The 20,159-nt window shown below is 45.9% G+C and overlaps 1 protein-coding gene across 3 annotated transcripts in view; it reads right to left on the bottom strand.

Moving 5' to 3' along the window:
* Window positions 1-18,793, bottom strand: part of CACNA1H (calcium voltage-gated channel subunit alpha1 H) — a 172,502-nt gene extending 153,709 nt beyond the window's left edge. For all 3 annotated transcript variants that reach the window (XM_035130681.2, XM_060282381.1, XM_060282380.1), the window contains exons 1-3: window positions 18,516-18,793; window positions 14,841-14,974; window positions 8,128-8,225 (exon numbers count right to left, since the gene is read on the bottom strand). In XM_035130681.2, the coding sequence (XP_034986572.2) occupies window positions 8,128-8,225; window positions 14,841-14,974; window positions 18,516-18,608 (325 nt within the window). In that variant the 5' untranslated portion in view covers window positions 18,609-18,793. The remainder of the gene's footprint in view (window positions 1-8,127; window positions 8,226-14,840; window positions 14,975-18,515) is intronic.
* Window positions 18,794-20,159: the final 1,366 nt, after the last annotated feature.

Genomic DNA, 20,159 nt, shown 5'->3' with positions numbered 1-20,159 from the left:
GTGCCCATTAGTGGCCCAATTTGGAGACAGTGTGCCATTTTGGCTCGGCTGCAATCTCTCAATAAGCCTCCTGTTCTTTCTTCTGCTGAGCAATCCTCGCTTTGCCTCCCTTGTCATTGTCAATTACTCCTAACAAAAGCCCCTCTGTCTTCAGAGGGCCAGCGTGGTGTAGTGGTTAAGAGCGGTAGACTCGTAATCTGGGGAACCGGGTTCGCGTCTCCGCTCCTCCACATGCAGCTGCTGGGTGACCTTGGGCTAGTCACACTTCTCTGAAGTCTCTCAGCCTCGCTCACCTCACAGAGTGTTTGTTGTGGGGGAGGAAGGGAAAAGGAGATTGTTAGCCGCTTTGAGACTCCTTCGGGTAGTGATAAAGCGGGATATCAAATCCAAACTCTTCTTCAGTGCAAAATCCTGTTGGTGTGAGGCCCCATCAAAAGGAAGGAAGGAAAACTAAAGAGCATAAGAACTCAAGATGAGCCGTGCTGGATCAGGCCAGTGGCTCATCTTGGCCAGCATCCTGTTCTCACAGTGGCCAACCAAATGCCTGTGGGGAAAAAAACCCTGCAGGCTGGACATGACTGCAACAGCCCCCTCGTCACCTGCCTTCTCCAGCAACTGGTGTTCAGAGGCTCTACTATGGCCTTTGACAGGGGAGGGAGAACACAGCCACAATGGCCAGGACCCTTTGTTAGCCTTGTCCTCCATGAATTTGTCCAATATTCCTTCTAAAGCCACCTGAATTTGTGGCTGCCCAAGGTTCCCCACATGAGATTCAAAGAAAGAAAATAACCCAATGGCAGATCGGTCTTGTCTCTTCTTGGTTGACCCTGAGTTTAAGATATTTTGAGGTGCCTTGAGATCTTCTCTGTGGTAGAGCATCTGCTTCTCAAGCGGAAGGTGCACAGTTTAATCTGAACACCTGATTTGCACAGAGAAGGATCCAGGTATAATTGGCATTTCCAGCTGGGGTCGGGAGAGACTCCTGTCTGTAATTCTGGAGAGCTGCTGCTGGTCAGTGTTGACAATACTGAGATGGCTGGACCAATGGCCCAACTCTGTACAGTGGTACCTCAGGTTAAGAACTTAATTCGTTCCGGAGGTCCGTTCTTAACCTGAGGTACCACTTTAGCTAATGGGGCCTCCTCCTGCCGCAACACGATTTCTGTTATCATCCTGAAGCAAAGTTCTTAACCCAAGGTACTATTTCTGGGTTAGCGGAGTCTGTAACCTGAAGCGTTTGTAACCTGAAGCATCTGTAACCCGAGGTACCACTGAATAAGGCAGCTTCTTATGTTCCACATGGAGAAAATATGATTAGGAGGTATTAGGCTGAAAAAACAGCACTATATTTTGTCAGGGTTATGTCTGTCTATCTATCTATCTATCTATCTATCTATCTATCTATCTATCTATCATCTATCTATCTATCATCTATCTATCTATCATCTCTATCTATCTATCTATCATCTATCTATCTATCTATCTATCTATCTATCTATCTATCTATCTATCTATCTATCTATCTATCTATCTATCATCTATGTCATCAATCATCTATCTATCTATCTATCATCTATGTCATCAATCATCTATCTATCTATCTATCATCTATCTATCTATCTATCTATCTATCTAATCTACCTACCTACCTACCTACCTATCATCTATGTCATCTCTCTCTCTCTCTCTCTCTCTCTCTCTCTCTCTCTCTCTCTCTCTCTCTCTCTCTCTCTCTCTCTCTCTCTCTCAACTATCTATCTGGTGTGGGTTTTGAGCGTGAATGAAAGTAAGGGTGGGAAAAAAATTGTAAAGCTAGAGGAAACATCTCTTCCTCCACCCTTAGAAAAACTAAGTGCGCTGCCAAACAAACAAATTGTAGGGATTCTTCACCCAGCTATTTCCAAGAACAATTCTGAGTGGAGACAATGCCTGTGCTGCATGGACATTTTTCTTTTTTTAGCAGTAAGTCTCTGCAGCAAATTGATTGCTGTCAGCCTCCACCAACTAATACAATCAGGTGTAGCCAGGTGGGCAGATCAAAGCACTTATCCTTGACCGAGCTCTGTGTGGGATTCTCAATGGACCCCTGCCCTTTGGCACCAGAATTTAAGATGCTCTACTACGAGACTGCAGTGAAAAGGCTGCTTTTGTTAGAAACCATCTGTAACACACACACACACACACACTACTTGATTATTTAAAAAAACCAAAACCTCTGTACAGTATACAGTGGTATCTTGGTTCTCAAATGCCTTGGTACTCAAACAACTTGGAACACAAACACTGCAAACCCAGAAGTAAGTTTTCTGGTTTGTGAACTTTTTTTGGAAGCCGAACATGCTCCATTTTGAGTGTTACGCAGGCATCCCCAAACTGTGGCCCTCCAGATGTTTTGGCCTACAACTCCCATGATCCCTAGCTAACAGGACCAGTGGTCGGGGATGATGGGAATTGTAGTCCAAAACATCTGGAGGGCCGAAGTTTGGGGATGCCTGGTGTTACGCTTCCGATTTGAATGCCACACTTCTGCTTTGAGTGTTACGCTGAGGTCTGTCTGTTTTTGCTATTGATTTTGCCTTTTTGTTTTTGCGGTTCTTATCATTTTGTTTTTGTGACTGTGTGGAACCCAGTTCAGCTACTGCAGGCATCCCCAAACTCAGCCCTCCAGATGTTTTGGGACTACAACTCCCATCATCCCTAGCTAACAGGACCAGTGGTCAGGGATGATGGGAATTGTTGTCCCAAAACACCTGGAGGCCGAGTTTTATTGATTGTGTGTCTGCAGTACATTGTTTATTGCTTTCATTATGGATCAATGGTCTCGTTAGATAGTAGAATTCATGTTAAATTGCTGTTTTGGGGGTTGTTTTTAAAAGTCTGGAACGGATTAATCCATGTTGCCTTATTTTCTAGGGGAAAGTGTGCCTTGGTTTTTGAATGCTTTGGTTTTGGAACGGACTTCCAGAATGGATTAAGTTTGAGAACCAAGGTACCACTCTACATTAGATTTATTGGTGAAAAAAAAAGTTAAAAAGGCATCCATAAAAGCATTCAGAAGCATTTGTGCTGCAATCCCACTTGTAATTTTAAATTCCTCTTTGTGGCTGCTGAATAGGCCCCTCCAACATGCAAATAGCTTTACTAAGGGGTGGAGTCACAGCAGGGTCAAGCCCTGAGAGCTTTTTAAAAGCTTCAAGTGACCCCAAGCCTTTGCTGGGACAACATCTTCCCAAGGTTCGCTAGAGCAGCCCTCTGGGAGCTGGCCAGGGTGCTGAATTGCCTCGCTTTGGGCTGGAAGAGGCCCTTCAAAATATTTCCACTACCCGCACGGAGTCTAACCCTCAGCAGAACTGGGCACACTGGAATTAGCTTCCAGCCCCTATGCATTCTTCACCGTCAAAGCTTTACAGGTAGATGGCTATTACTGGGAGCCCCAGACAATTCAATACCTTTTTGAAACAAAGTGAAAGAGCAGGCAAAATCATTTCTTACGGGCACCTGATTATTTTTCTGCAATTACACGAGCTCTTGGCAGATGAAAGTTTGCACCAAAAAGCGATAAAAGAGCTCAGAGCAGATATTAGCATATCGGGAAGGGATCACTCGGCAGCGTGCCATTGCTACCAGGAAATGAATTCAACTGGTGGGCTTATCTTCCAAATTGGATTGAGGACAGACGCAGCTGAAGCAAATCATGGAAGGGGCTTAAGGCCCACTCAAATCTCCGAGAGCAGACAGACCCTGTTTGGTTCGCCTTTGCCGCTGATGCCCCCACCCCCTGCAAACACAGAGGCTGAGCTGGCAACAGTCTTGGGAATGCTGAAAGCTGCAGCTATACAAGTTCCAATGGTGTGGTTGAGTGCCCACTGCTGTGTGCATGGCTACTGTAATGCACTCTATGTGGGGCTGCCCTTGAAGACTGTTCAGAAGCTGCAATGTCGGCAGAATACAGCAGGCAGGGTGCTGGTGGGCACGTCTTATACCAGTTCTCTGAGGCCTGTGCTGGTGCTTCCAAGTCCAATTCAAGGTGCTTGCAATGACATACAAAGACTTGGGTAAGGCCTTGCAGGGTTGCCATATGTCCTCTTTTTCCAGGACACGCCCTCCTTTCCATGGGTAGAGTCCATAGTTAAAAGTAGAAGTCGGCAAATGTGTCCTCTTTTCAAAATATGGGAACCCTACGTGATGTTCGTTATATTCAATGGACCTACTCTGAATAGGACTGACCTATACAGTGGTGCCTTGGTTGTTGAACAGGTTGCCTCCTGAACAAATCGGCTCCCGAATGCTGTAAACCCAGAAGTGAGTGTTGTGGTTTGCGAACGTTTTTTTGGGAAGCTGAACATCTGATGTGGCATCCTCAGCTTCTGAGGCTTCTAACTGAGTGCAGGAAGCTCCTGCAGCTAAACAGAAGCCGTGCCTTGGTTTTTGTACGGTTTCGGGAGTTGAACTGACTCTTGGAACAGATTAAGTTCAAGAACCAAGGTACCACTGTAGTTTGCTCTAAGGCAGGCATCCCCAGACTTCGGCCCTCCAGATGTTTTGGACTACAATTCCCATCATCCCTGACCACTGGTCCTGTTAGCTAGGGATCATGGGAGTTGTAGGCCAAAATATATCTGGAGGGCCGCAGTTTGGGGATGCCTGCTCTAAGGCAGCTCTTCATGTTCTTAAACTGGTTTTTACTATTCTTAGTTTTTACTGGTGGCTGTCTCTCTCCCTCACTCCCCCGCCCCTGTCCCCTGCAGAAGAATAATACATAACAGTGAGAAACAAATATTAAGGTTGCTAAGAAAATTTCCCCAATGTTAACCCAGAGACAAATAGCTGAGGTGCATATTTATGACACCGCTCCCTTCCTAAACCCATCACTCATCTTCAAAGAAAAGCCCCAAAGGAGGAAATAAATAAAGGAAGCTGGAAAAAAAGGACCCAGGTGCCATTCGGGGCCAGCAAGCAAACTAGAATTGAATTATAGAATCGTAGAGCTGGAAGGGACCCCGGGAGTCATCTAGTCCAACCCCCATAATTCAACATTTAGTCTGCAGAGAGGTCTAAAAACCACCCAAAGTTTCCTACATGCGCTCATTCCCCCCTATTATTAGCTTTGGCCAGCCTGGTGCCCTCCAGATATTGCTGGACTCCAACTCCCAGTGAGCATGTCCAATGACCAGGAATGATGGGAGTTGTAGTCCAGCGACACCTGGGGAAGGGGCACTGGGCTGGGGAAGGCTGGCAGAAATTACCCACTCTTTAGCTGCTAGATTTAAGAAGTCTCACCCCCTATCGATTAAGACAGTATAGCAGCGTTCCCCAAGCTGGTGCCCTCCAGGTGGCATTGGACTACAACTCCCATCAGCCCCAACCAGTGTGGTCAATGGTCAGGGATGAGGGGTTTGAACTCCAGCATCTTCTGGAGGGCACCAGGTTGGAAGAAACACTACGATACTATGAAGCAGTTAGCTTGACACAGTTCAAATCCCCATTCTGCGATGAAGACCAGTGGGTGACCTCGAGGTCTGCCACTCTGTCTCAACCTAACCCGCCCTTGGCACAGAACTGACCTGCGCCTCCATGGACAGCTGTGAGTCCAAAATGACTCCCTGGCTGTGCAGCTGGTCCTTCAGGGGCACAGTTACCCCATTCAGGACCAGGGAGTCCTCCATACCCGAACACCCCCTGTCCCCCAAGAACAGTACTTCTGTCTTGTCAGGATTCAACCTCAATCTGTTAGCCGCCATCCATCCTCCAACCGCCTCCAGGCACTCACACAGGACCTTCACCGCCTTCACTGGTTCCGGTATGAAAGAGAGGTAGAGCTGGGTATCAGCCGCATATGGACGGACACCCAGCCCAAACCCCCTGATGATCTCTCCCAGCGGCTTCATGTAGATGTTAAAAAGCATGGGGAAGAGGACGGAACCCTGAGACGCCCCACAAGTGAGAGCCCAGGGGTCTGAACACTCATCCCCCAACACCACTTTCTGGACACGGCCCAGGAGGAAGGAGCGGAACCACTGTTTAACAGTGCCCCCCAGCCCCCAGCCCCTCTAGACGGTCCAGAAAGATGTAATGGTCAATGGTATCAAAGGCCACTCTCATACAATATCAGGGCAGCGTACAGCGATATAAAAACATTTAAAGCAGTACAAAAGTAACGTTAAAACGACTGGCCATTCGATGCAATTACCAATTTAAATGAAAATGTTTTGCTCGTTTGTAAGGGGAGGATGCGACAGAGGTGTTTAAATAAGTCACAGGGTGCAGAAAATGGACAGGGAGATGGTTTCTCTCCCTCTCTCATAACACTGGGATTTGGGGACATCCGATTAAGCTGATTCCTGCATTGCCAGAGATGGGACTAGGTGACTCTTGAGATCCCTTCCAACTCTATGTTTCTATGAACGCCTGAAGATTCAGGACAGACACTGAGTTTAAGTTAAGCTATGGAACTCCCTGCCACAGGAGGCAGCAACGGCCACCAAAATTGGAAGTCTTTAAAAGATTTGGGGAATTCATGGAAGAGAGGGCTATCAAGGGCTGCTAGCCCAAATGGCTATGTTTCGCCTCCACTTTGGGAAGCAGTGTGCCTGTATAGACCAGTTTCTGGGAATCACAAGGGGGGGGGGTTCCGGTTTCCGCCTGCAGGAATGGCGGACCTGTTTTCCATCTCTCTGACCTTCGTAAGGAATTTGGCGGTTGCTAGGGGAGTAAATGGCAACCCCCTACCCTCTCCGGGGGTTACGGAGAGGGGCCGCTGGCCCGCGATGCCCCCAGACCCACTCCGACTGTTTTTGGAGTGGGGGGAGCTTGGGCTGAGCACTTACAAGGGCCAGGACTCCCGGACGCTAATCTGCATGGCGGGGATTTCCATGGTTAAAGAAGATAATTAGGCTTAAATCTATGGACATACTTCAGAAGGAGGGGAAGAAGCGCTGTTTACTGCTGAGAAATTTATGCTGCTGAGGGAGAGGAGTCAAAGATTGTACTGCATCTGGAAGAAGGATTGATGGGGACGGAGCGATAAGGGAAGTGAGTTTTTATTTTATTTTTCTTCATATTGTTGCCTCGTACCTTCCCGGACGCGATGTCCTGGCTTGTTTGGAGTGAAAGAGAAGCAAAAGACTGTGTGAGTTGAACTTTATAACTGTTGTTACTGAGCATATTTTTTAAAGATGTGGAGTTGCCGATGAGAAAAGCCCCCCCCTAGTTGGACGGAAGGAGTTCTGGACGCGTTCGGAGGATTTATGAGCTGTGACGCACTTTAAATTGGAGCAGCGACCTGAAGCTAAGTTCAGCTATAGGGCAAGGAGATCCATTAATTTACCAAGAGTCTATGGTTTGATGTTTGGGTCTCCTGCCTGGAAAAGCTGTAAATTATAATGATCGTAAATCTTCATGGCTATGAGAGAAAACGAAAGTGATTTGAGCTTTTTAAAATGGCGCTGCTTCGAACTGCTTCGACGCAACAGGGAGCTCCATTAAGAAGATTTATGGGGAGGCTGGACTGATTAACTCACACAGGAGAAAGAACATCTGTGAAACTTTGTTTGATATTTATCTCAGCAGCTGGGAAACAATCGGATGAAAGTGGAAAACATCTATGTGACTGTAAGGGGAAGATCTGGATTATTATGAACTTGGAGGACGATTTGAACTTTAGAAAAAAGACGGCAGTGGACAGTTGCGAGGAATTCCCAATTTCTTGAAGCATGGGAACCCAAATAAAAAATTTTTTAGATGATTTGGCATAACATTCGGTTTGATTGATATATATATGTGTATAATTTGAAATATTGAATGTGATATAATTGGTTTTAATTGGAAAATTAATAAAAATATTAAAAAAAAAAAGGGAATCACAAGGGGTGAGAGCACTGCTGATGTGCTCTGTTCCTGCATGTGGGCTTCAACACTGTGAGAACAGGATACTGGACCCGATGGGCCACTGGCCTCGCCCAGCAGCGCTCTGCTTGCATTCTTATTTTTTTGTTTTGCCATCAGCCAAGCGGTCAAGGAACAAGAGAAAAGAGAGACCCAGTTAGAAGACTTGGACCCTGATGTTAATTTCTTCATCTCAAAGGGGAGCCGGGGGGGGGAGCGAAACTAATTGCGCAATGGACTTACTTGGCACCCTGTTAATGGCTCGTAAAGGCCTGAGTACACGGACTGTACGGATGGCAGATAAGCTGACGTTGTGCCCATCCAAGGAATATTCCATCATGCTGGAGAGAAGGAGAGAAACACACAAAGAGAGATACACAGGTGAGAATGGAGTTCTCAAACATCCTCTAAACTTGTACGCTTCCTTATTACAGAAGAAGTTCCACGGGACACAATGGGTGCTTATTTCTAAGTAAGCACCCATCTCTGAATAAACACATGGCTACATTCAATAAAATATCATTAAGACCTAGATGAAAATTAGATGAAAAACAAAACACAACCAATTTGCTACTTGATCCTCTTGGTGTCAAGGGGAGGCTGACAATTACAGCAGTAATGGCCCATGTGGTTCCATTCATTGGCTGTGAGTCCTGGAAGATCTGCTCTCTGCCTTGCAGGACTTTCCCCATCTGGTTTGGGACTGACTCCAGCTACAAAAGCTAAGGCTGCTGAACAGACTCTTGGGCTGGGGGATTGAGGGTTTTTGGGGGGGAGGAGAGGTGTTGCTGCTGTTGGTATTGTTATTTTTTGTACCTTTGCTTTAGATCTTATGATGATTTATGTGGAAATAGTTTCATTTGTCAATTGAATGCCCATTTGTCATGGATGCTTTAGTTGAGATTCCTGCATGGCAGGGGGTTGGACTAGATGACCCTCAGGGGTCCCTTCCAACTCTGTAATTCTATAGTTGCAGGTACGGAAGTCTTTGACATTTTGTCTGAAGTTATGTTTTTTATGTTGCAAGCTGTCTTGGGCATGGTTTCAACTTTGGAAAAGTGGCATACAAATAAAATGATCGATTGATTCACTAGCAGGCAGTGTGGTGCAGTGGTTAGAGTGTTGGACTAGGAACAGGGTTCAAATCCACACACCCCTCAGCTATGACCTTGGATGACCTTGGGACAGTCACTCTCTCCCCACCCAAATGTAGTTGAGCTGATAAAATGGAGCAGGGGAGACAACCCACCTCTACTGCTTTGAGCTCCTTGGAGAGGAAAGGCAGGATATAAATGTAGGAAGTAAATAAATGTGGTTCCTAAGTACAGGTATGAGAACGATTCCTTGTAAACTGCTTGGAGGTTTTGTTACAATCAAGCAGTATATAAATGTTGGTAAATACAGGAAAATACTAGGAAAATTAGAATATCGTCGAAAAGTGCATTTATTTTAGCAATGCAACTTACAAGGTGAAACCAATATATGAGATAGATGCATGACATGCAAAGTAAGATATTTCAAGCCTTTATTTGTTGTAATTATTTGTCGTTAGGCGGGTCAATTATAAATGGAATGTAATTAATGAAATGTAATAGCGATGTTTATTTTTGTATTATTGTAACTATTGTTTTATTACTGTGGAATTTCCAAAAGAAAGCATTTGTAAAAATTAAAATAAAATAATAATAAGTTGCATTACTGAAATAAATGCACTTTTTGACAATATTCTCATTTTCCGAGTTTCACCTGTAAATAAAGTTGAGCTCTCAAATCCCCATGAGATGTAGTATTGCATCGGCTTCTTGAGGACATCTGGTTTTGTATGGTAGGAAGCAGGATGCTGGACTAGATGAGTGTGATGCTGAAATTTTCTCCCACAACACCCCTGCCCCCCCCCCCCCCCCCGAGTGCTCTCCATCAAGTTATGGGGAAAGAAATTGCATTTGAAAATTATGAAAAGGGAGTAAACATTTCCATGAAGTTGTCATGGGTAGAGTTCAGGGTTTGGGGTGTGTTGACCTTACTTCCAATGTGATCCCAATTATTTTAAAAATAATTTATCTTGGCGTCTGCATCTTGCAGCCTCCTCGGGTGCCAACACTTCCTGAAATCCTCTGATGTCCTCAGCTGGGCTGTCCTATAGGGATCGGAAAGTGGGGAGCCTGCTAGTTGTATGCCTGACCTGTTCATTTTCATTTTTTAAAGTGAAGTATTTTTACTTTGAAAGAAACTGGAAGCATTTTTTTTAAAAGGTACATGAAAAGTCTTTCCTTCAAAACAAAACCAGAGACTGCACTGACCTCAGACACTGGGTAGGCAGCCTCCCCAGCTGCTCTCACTTCAGTTAGAGCTCAGAGGATGATGCCATAAAGTAACTCCTCCTACGAAGCATTTCAGTTAAGGCACCTGGGGAGGCTGCAGAAATGTTCCATGGAAAGAAAAGCACCCTCAATCACCTTTCAAGCATGGTGCAGTGGTTAGAGTGTTGGAGTAGGTCCCAGGAGACCAGGGTTCAAATTCCTCACTTGGCCATGATGTTCACTGGGTGTGACCTTTTGGGCCAATCACTGCCTCTCCTTTCTTAACCTACCTCATGAGGTGGTTGTGAGGATAAAATGGGGAAGAGAAGAACCATATATGCCATATGTCCTTAGGATCAGAACATGGCCTGAGGAAAAATGCATTCATCAGTAGTGATTTCTGTCTGTTTTCTAGCAGTGGGGATAAATACCAAAGAAAGCATTCTCTGGAATGGAATCACAGGTCTTGTGGGGTGTTTTTCAGGGCTTTTTGGCTTCCATGCGATGGCGTAATATGCTTTCCGAATAATCCTGCCACATCTGCATTCAGCGTTTTGAAACCAAGCGCCTGGGATTTATTTTGTCACTGCCACACCGCAGAACATGAGAGAAACAACTGGAGCTGATTCAAGGGCCACCTAGCAAGGAAATATATATCACAAACACCAATTTCCACCTGCCAGTTGGAGCGAACAGGCCAGGAGCCAGGTGTGTGAACCGAGCCGACTTTCCAGGAATAATACGAGCTATTGTCTAAAACCATTGTGCAAACATTGTAGGATCCTGAAGAGCTGCCTGGCGGCAGTCCCAGTTTATTACAGCTTCCACCATAAATGGATGCAGCTATTTATCTGTTTATCATCTTTTTATTTGTCCAGGCTGAGACAGCCCTCTCATGCGGAGGTGTGGAGCCTCAGGCTTGGGGGCCAAATTCAGCCATCTAGCCCTGGGGCTGCCAGAACCTCCAGGTCTGACCTGAAGCCTCCAGGTTTGCCTGGCCCCCTCCACATGACAGGATGGGTGTGTGCTCGAATCTCCAGGTGGGTGGGAGTCCCTTATTAATATTATGCTGAATGATTATGGTTATTATTGAGGAGACTGTACATGCAGATTGCAAACTTCAGCTTCTCAAGAACTGGCTGCAAATTACTGCAAAACACTCTCAGGGATGGGGGTGGGGTCTGTCGGGGTCTGTCCTCCTCCCAGGGTGCCAACTTGAAAAAATACAGGTGAAACTTGGAAAATTAGAATATCGTCGCAAAGTGCATTTATTTCAGTAATGCAACTTAAAAGGTGAAACCAATATATGAGATAGATGCATGACATGCAAAGCAAGATATTTCAAGCCTTTATTTGTTGTAATTGTAATTATTTGTCATTAGGCGGGTCAATGATAAATGGAATGCAATTAATGAAATGTAATAGCGATGTTTATTTTTGTATGATTGTAACTATTTGTTTTATTACTGTGGAATTTCCAAAAGAAAGCATTTGTAAAAATTAAAATAAAAAATAATAATAATAAGTTGCATTACTGAAATAAATGCACTTTCTGACAATATTCTTATTTTCCAAGTTTCACCTGTATATAGGGGGGCGGGGGTTCCCCCACATAGTCAATTACAAAATGTGGCATGCACACAACATTTGAATGGCAATGCCTATAAACTTTGGGGTCCCCAACCCACTGCAAAATTTTACCAGGGGAATGAAGGGACCTCAGCACCTAGGAATTAGCTCTTATGCTTCCGCCCCTCTCCCAATTAACCTCCGTCTCCAGGGCTCAGTGGTCTCAGGGAGCACAGACATCGCCTAATGCCATCCTGAGGTCTTGGGTTTGGGTTTTGAAATCTCTGGGTCTGTGATGTTCCTGACCTGGCAACCTTATCTAGGCCTTTGCCTCTTGCTTTCTGGACTGCCCCCACCCCTAGCTAAACCTACTCTCCTCAGGCCCCTTCCCTCACCGGTTCTGTGTTTTTGCTTGGCTGGAAAGTGTTCCTGAACTCTGAGAATGTCTCTCATTGGACTCGGTGGAGGATAGAGCTGAGTGCATGAGCAGAAACCTGCCCACCGTACAAAGGTAATCATTTCTTCCTCAGCTCACTTTCACTTCTGGCCCCGAACATCATGGGAGTGTGGCCCCCACTGCAGAGAATATGGCCCCCAAGCGGCAAAAAGGCTCTCCCCTCTTCTCTAGTGAGCATGGGAAAGATCTATATAATGGATGCCCAATGAAGCTGAATGTTGGAAGTTTTTAATGTCTGATGTTTTACTGTGGTTCTAATATTTTTCTGGAAGCCACCCAGAATGGCTGGGGCAACTCAATTAGATGGGTGGCAAATAAATTATTATTATCATTATTATTATTATACAAAGGACAGTGCTTCTTCACTCTGCACATAGTTAAACTATGGAACTCCCTCCCACAGGAGGCAGCAATGACCACCAACTTAATGGCTTTAAAGAGATTAGACAAATTCATGGAGGAGAGGGTTAGTGATGGTTACTATTACTAGCCAAGAGGTCTGTGGTCTGCCTCTGCTGTGAAGAAGAAGAAGAAGAAGAAGAAGAAGAAGAAGAAGAAGAAGAAGAAGAAGAAGAAGAGGAGGAAGAGGAGTTTGGATTTGATATCCCGCTTTATCGCTACCCTAAGGAGTCTCAAAGCGGCTAACATTCTCCTCCCCCCCCCACAACAAACACTCTGTGAGGTGAGTGGGGCTGAGAGACTTCAGAGAAGTGTGACTAGCCCAAGGTCACCCAGCAGCTGCATGTGGAGGAGCAGGGAATCGAACCTGGTTCACCAGATTACGAGTTCACCGCTCTTAACCACTACACCGCTCTTAACCACTAAGAGGCAATAAGGCTTTTGAATATCCGTTGTTGGAAACCATAGTAAAGGTAAAGGTAAAGGGACCCCTGACCATTAGGTCCAGTCGTGACCGACTCTGGGGTTGCGCGCTCATCTCACATTATTGGCCGAGGGAGCCGGCATATAGCTTCCAGGTCATGTGGCCAGCATGACAAAGCTGCTTCTGGCAAACCAGAGCAGCACATGGAAATGCCGTTTACCTTCCCGCTGTAGCGGTTCCTATTTATCTACTTGCACTTTGACGTGCTTTCGAACTGCTAGGTTGGCAGGAGCTGGGACCAAGCAACGGGAGCTCACCCCGTCACAGGGATTCAAACCGCCGACCTTCCGATCAGCAAGCCCTAGGCTCAGTGGTTTAGCCCACAGCTCAGTGGTTTAGCCCACAGATCTTGCTTGTGGACTTTGCAGAGGGGCATATTGTTGACCATTGTGCTGGACCAGGTGGGCCCTTGGCCTAATCCAGCAGGCTCTTATGGGAGGAAGGGCAGCATAGAGATTTAATTAAAAGCTGTCTAGAAAATGAAGGCTATGCAGATATGACCTTTGATACCAGGCAGGGCACAACACATTGCCTGCTTTTAGCCGTCCTGATGATCAAAGTCAGAGGAAGTTTATCTGATAAGGCCGCCTGTGTCTTGCTTATGGGGGACACTTAGCTGTCTACTCCACACAGAGGTGCTGGGAAGAAAATATCCAGTTCTGTCCTTTCACGCCAGTTTGAGCCTCTGTTTGCATCAGAACTGCCCTGGTTACTGTGGCCTTTTGCCTGATACCACAAGCACTCATCGCTCTATTTACTCACTCGAGGACACCAAAAGGGTAAAAATGGGTCCTGCACATTCAACACTCACTTCCTTATCCCTCTGGGGACTAAAATAGCTCCATTATCAAGGGGGTGACTGACGTTTTAGAGGACAGGGTGGCGGGGCGGCAGAGAGTAAACTTAAAAAGGAAAGGAAAAACACGCCAATCATTTCATCCCATAGTGGTCTGAGCTTTGTGGATGCTTAAAAACTAACAAAAAGACATTTTCATTTGGATACTCAAACGTTTTAGATATTTGAACCAATGTGGTGCAGTGATTAAGAAAGCGCCTGACTCATTTTAAATATTTGCCACCCAGGTGGTGCTGTGGGTTAAACCACTGAGCCTAGGGCTTGCTGATCAGAAGGTCAGCGGTTCGAATCCCTGTGACGGGGTGAGCTCCCGTTGCTCGGTCCCAGCTCCTGCCAACCTAGCAGTTCAAAAGCACGTCAAAGTGCAAGTAGATAAATACAGCGGGAAGGTAAACGGTGTTTCCGTGTGCTGCTCTGGTTCGCCAGAAGTGGCTTTGTCATGCTGGCCACATGACCTGGAAGCTATACGCCGGCTCCCTTGGCCAATAATGCGAGATGAGCGCGCAACTCCAGAGTCGGTCATGACGGGACCTAATGGTCAGGGGTCCCTTTACCTTTACCTCAGAAACTGTAGGACCTAAAGCAGGGCAGATCCTCAGGAACATAGGCAATTGCCTCATAATCTGGCTGCCAGTCACTCTCCAGGGTTTCAGAAAACAGCAGAGAATATAGCTGTGTATTGTATCAGCCGGAAGTACACAGAAGCACGCCCCCCCCCAAAACAACACGTAGCATCTTGCTACCCGGTTAAAGTAATTTCTACTATGGCCCTGAGACAAGCAAGCAAAATTGATGGGCTTTTAAATCATGCCCCCCTCCTATAGATATACGTTTTACACCACTTTCTCTTCCAGCCCACAACACTGATTGATGAGCAATTTGTCTACTGACCCCGCAATTACGATAAAGAAGTCCAGGCGATTCCACGTGTCTCCTAGGTAACACTTCTGCCCGAAGATTCCCAGAGCTATCATCTTGATGACCATCTCCACAGCGAAGAAGGCAAAGATGAAATGATCAAACGCCTGGAGTGGAAAAGGAAAAAAGACAACAATAAGAAGTCGCTATTAGTCCCATAGTCAATCCCTGTCATTTAGTGTAGCGAATCGAGTGATGGACTAGCATCTGGGAGAGACTGGGGTTCAAATCTTCCCTTGGGAGCCAGTCAGAGTGTCACACAGAGTGGCCTACCTCGCAGGGTTGTTGTGAGCAAAAAAAAATGGAAGGGGGGGCAGCGGAGAATTATGCATGCCACTTCAAGATTCTTGGAGGAAAGATGGAATATAAACGTAATTGATAAGTAAAATAGGTGAAGAAACACTTTCATATCTGGTGAAGGAAACAAAAAGAAGAACATTCCCATATTGGAACTGAGTAGTTTTGGAGGAGTGTTACATGGTTTTGTAAATGAGGAGAGCCTATTCCCAGGGAGGAAAGACAATTTCACAGAAATTAAGAATCTGGCAACAATTCCAGAGGCTGCCTTTTTTTGACAGCTAGGTGTTTTCTAGTGTTGCAACCCAACCCAAAAGAACAACAAAAATATAGATTGGTTTTATCTGAGAAGGAGGAAAAGGAGAAGACAAAACTTTTATGCAATTGCAAATATCAGCAAAGAACTAATTGTGCAAATAACTACTGAGGGAAATGATTCTCCTGTTTTTATTATTGCCACTAATAGACCATTAACTTAAACAAAACGAAGACTGTTTTCAATTCTAATAGAACAACAGTAGGTCTGTTGAAATCGCCCACCTGCCAATCATCTGACATCAGGGATAGGGAGTAAATGGCCAGAGGCATAGCAAGGTCAGGTGGTACCCGGTGCAATTTATTTTTTGTCAGCCCCCCACATTGCAATTTTGGGGAACATTGCCCAGAGTTGTTGAGCTTTCTTTAGGCAGGGTACCCCAAAGTTGTTGAGCTTTATGTGATCGGAGGCTGGATTTTCACATCCCCGGCATAGCTGCCAAGTTTTCCCTTTTCTCGCGAGGAAGCCTATTCAGCATAAGGAAAAATCCCTTAAAAAAAGGGATAACTTGGCAGCTATGATCCCCGGCAGGCGGTTTTCCGCGATTGATGCAATTGTCATCGTGAAAATCCGCCCACTGATCGTGCAAATACTCCCGGCGTGCAGCGCTGTCAGCTGGGGGTGCGAGCACTCCCTGCCTATCGCAAAAATCAGACTGCCGATCACATTAAACTGCCTGCCAGGGGGTGCCAGGCTGATCGCCGGGTGTATTTGTGTGACCAGAGTGCACATTTTAATGATGACAGTTGCGGGAATCTGCCTGCCGGGGGTGCGAGTGCCATCACGCCAATCCGCCCGGGGGGATTTTGTCACCCCCCCAGGCATGACACCCGCACCCCCCTTGTGACGCCCCTGCATATGGCAGGGGAGATGCTACGCAAGTGGGGTTGAACTCCCTCCTCCCTGGATAATATGTGCCGCTACATCTCTACCTGTTGCACACCTGATGCCACAGATGACATCAGGTATGAGGCCAGGTGGCTGTAGCTTTGGGGAAATAGCCTCGTGGGCCAAATGGGGAGGTGTGGCAGGTGAAATCTGGCTAGTGGGATGGAGGTTCCTCAGCTATAACCTAGATCAGGCATCCCCAAACTTCGGCCCTCCAGCTGTTTTGGACTGCAATTCTCATCATCCCTGACCACTGGTCCTGTTAGCTAGGGATCATGGGAGATGTAGGCCAAAACATCTGGAGGGCCGCAGTTTGGGGATGCCTGGACTTCTTTCTGATTTAGGAAGGCTCCTATTCTTTTGTGGGGGGTGGGAACTGAAAATCCAAGGCTTGTTAGAAGGCAATCCCATTAACACCCCCAACACAGTATTTTTTTTTTACATGCCCATCCTCCTAAATCCCACAGCATCCATAAACGGAATAGAAGCGGATCAATAATGGCCGGCCTGCAGCCAAAAACTAACTGGAGTCTAATGGGATTCTAATGGGATAGTCTTAATGGAATGGCTGGGTTAAACAGAAGAGGCTTCCTTGAGATGTATGGTTGTCTTACGAAATGTGTTTGCATAAAGTAGAACTCTGCAGAGCCAGGCCTGAAGGCAATTGCATTAACTACCAGAGGAGGCCCACAGCTATGAGGGCGCTTGCTCACCCCAATTGCTGCCAGGGTGTTTCTGCTCTGTGCTGAAAAGCTCCGACCAGGTCTTCCCCGGGGGTCCCTGTCAAGTGCATGATTGCCAGGATTCAGGAGGAATGGGAGTTAGCGGCTAAGATCCAGCCTGCAAGCTCCAGGGCTTCATTAGCTTGCAGGAGAAGAAATGGATGTTGAGCTCAAGGCCCTGACACGCTTCCCAGAGGGTGGTTATGTAGGGTTGCATTATGAGCAAAGAGATGGCGGGTTTCTGCCAACAGCCTTGACACAAAGTCTGAATTTTATTTGGTCTCAGTTGGGGGGGGGGAGAGTTGTTGGAAGGAACAGGACCACCCACTTGTTCCATACCAGTCGGTGGTGGTACGAAATCATACAGAAATGGGGTCTGCAGGAAATGTTATGGGCTTAAGGTTGTTACTTGTCCAAAACACATCTTGGAAGTGTCCAAAATCCTCCAGCACACACAGAGAGATGAGTCTATCATTAGGTAAGAAGGGGCGGCTGCCTCGGGTGGTGTTAAGAGGTGGCAGGGAGGTTTTGGCACACAGCTTTGCCCTGCACCTATGAGCTCACTATTACAGTGGTACCTCGCAAGACGAATGTCCTGCAAGACGAATTTTTCGCAAGTCGAATGCGTCTTGCGATCTGATGGTGACTCGCAAGACGAATTCGTTTTGCGAAAAGTTCATCTTGCGAATCGCGATTTCCCGTAGGAATGCATTGAAATTTAATTAATGTGTTCCTATGGGCAAAAAAAGAAATTTCAATGCATTCCTATGGGAAACCGTGATTTGCAAGACGAATTTTTTGCAAAACAAATTGACTCGCGGAACGAATTAAATTCGTCTTGCGAGGCACCACTGTACTTTAATTAATATTTTTATTTATTAGTTGCATTTTTTGCACTCAAGTGCCGCAAAGCCACTTATGCAGCAAAAAAAATAAAAAAAAATAACAAAGACATTCACATAAAAAGCAGCAATTAATGGAGGCCAATAAACTCATCCGACAATATATTCAAAAGGGGCAAGAGTTACCCAGTTGGATGAGCAAATAAAGGCCACTGACATATGTAGCTAACTACTAGTACCCATCCAACCTCGATTAAAAACCACATGTCTGGGTAAGTAAAAATGTTTTTGCCTGGCACCCTCTTCCCAGGGAACTCTGGGAACCATAGCTCTGCGAGGTCTCCTAACAACTCTCAGCACCCTTAGCCAGCTGCAACTCCCATAATTCTTTGTGGGAAACCTCAGAGCTGCCTTTGTAGAACTCAGCTGGCAGGAGGATAGAGGCAAGCTTAGAATTAATTGGCTCTGCCTGTCATTGGCTCTAGCGCCACCTACTGTCAGTCTTCCTGCTTTCTGCCCTACCAGTTCCAATGGGCACTGCGGGGGAGAGAGAGAGAGAGAGAGAGAGATGATATTTTCTTACCTCCAAAATGGTGCACCTCTCAGACTTGCATTTGTCATCTTGACAAGGCTGAAACATCCCGAGGGTGACACAGTTCAGGAGGATGACCAACATGCTGACGTGCTCGAACCAGGTGGGCGCAAGGAGTTAAGGAAGGCAACTTGGGCTGAGTTATATCAACAGGAAAGTGGTGGCAGGAAACAAAGAGGAGGGATGTGGGCGGCATTTGCATATCAAACAGCCCCTCTCCCAGCCTTAAGAAGAAGAAGAAGAACAAAAGAACCACAATCAACCATGCGGGGGGGGGGGGGGATGGAGGAGAGATGATGCAGGAGGATTTGATGTTCCCAGGAGACAGGGGGCTCCTGCAGAGATGAATAACCACCCCCAGACTTGACGGGGCACTTTTTCTTTTCTTTATTAAATTGTTTCAACACATCACAACAACATGCAGATAAATAATGAAACATCCCACCCTAACCTAGAAGCTGGCGTTCAGGCAATAGATGCAAAATAACGACCAAATAACGTAAGTTCTTATCCCGGTCTGCTATTCATATAGAAGGCGATAAATGGTTTAAGTTAACCAAAAAGTTGTAATATAACGTGAGGGGAGTCCTCCATTTTCCTCTTTAGCCCTGTGCATAATAAAACCATGCCACTCAACTCCGAAGGAATCTATGTGCTTCAGATGTTGTGCCAGTATTATATTATATAATTTCTCCACAGGCACCAGGCAAAGTGAGGTGATGTTTGCCGAAGGAGTTTTCCCTCCGTATGTTTGGTTGAATGTTTCCCTGCTATGTACTAGGCTGGAACTTTTTTTTTTTTAAGGACAAAATTTTTCTGTTCCATTCATTTCGAATTATAAGCTGCTTTTACTCAGTTTCCTCAGTAAAGTGTTACTAGGATTTCTTTTCTCTCTGGACTCTGTCTATGTTACCTAAGTGACTTTGTTTACGGAGGCTGTTGTTTTGCTCTTTTTGAGTGGGTTGGGTAGGAAGCGAGTTGGTTGAAGGTGGCACAGCTGGTTCATCAGCCTTCGCGTACCTTCCTTAATTTGATGATTGCGGGATGGAGTGGGAGGCTGGTAGAAGGTTTAACGATTTTGTGAATGAGCCACTTCTCCATTCTTCTGCTAATCCAAAATGGGGAACAGCGGAAAAAAACCAGCCTGTTTGCTAAGTGCTAGCAACAGCAGGATAGAAAATTAGGAAAAACGACTTAAAGAGGAATCCCCACAGGGCACATTGCATTAAATAATGCAAGAGTGCCAGTTAAGGAACATTTCTTTCTTCAAAGAATTCAGATGAATTAAATGCCATTTTCAATGACAGGGGATGAGAAAAGGGGAAAAGGCAGCAGGATGGGTTCGTTCTGATAAAACTGATGACGTTTCAAGATCAGCTTCCGGCGAAATGTTTACAAGGAAACACATTTTTGCAGAAACACACCGCTTGCCACTTGAGAAATGCTTTATAAAAGCCAGAGTTTTGCAGGGAAGGCAGACCTCAGAGGCAAGAGCAGGGATAGCAAACCGCTTTTCAGATCCAGGGCCAAATTTCCTTCTAGACAACATCCTGAGGGCCATAGGCCAGTGGTGGGGGGGGCAGAGGGGAAAGTGGGTGTCTATAAGTTACTTTGGGATTCATTTGAATGCAAAGT

This window comes from Zootoca vivipara, chromosome 14 (genome assembly GCF_963506605.1).
Source record: "Zootoca vivipara chromosome 14, rZooViv1.1, whole genome shotgun sequence".
NCBI classification, from domain to species: domain Eukaryota; kingdom Metazoa; phylum Chordata; class Lepidosauria; order Squamata; family Lacertidae; genus Zootoca; species Zootoca vivipara.
The sequence above is the reverse complement of the archived record's forward strand: the minus strand, read 5'-3'. Positions and strand labels throughout refer to the sequence as shown.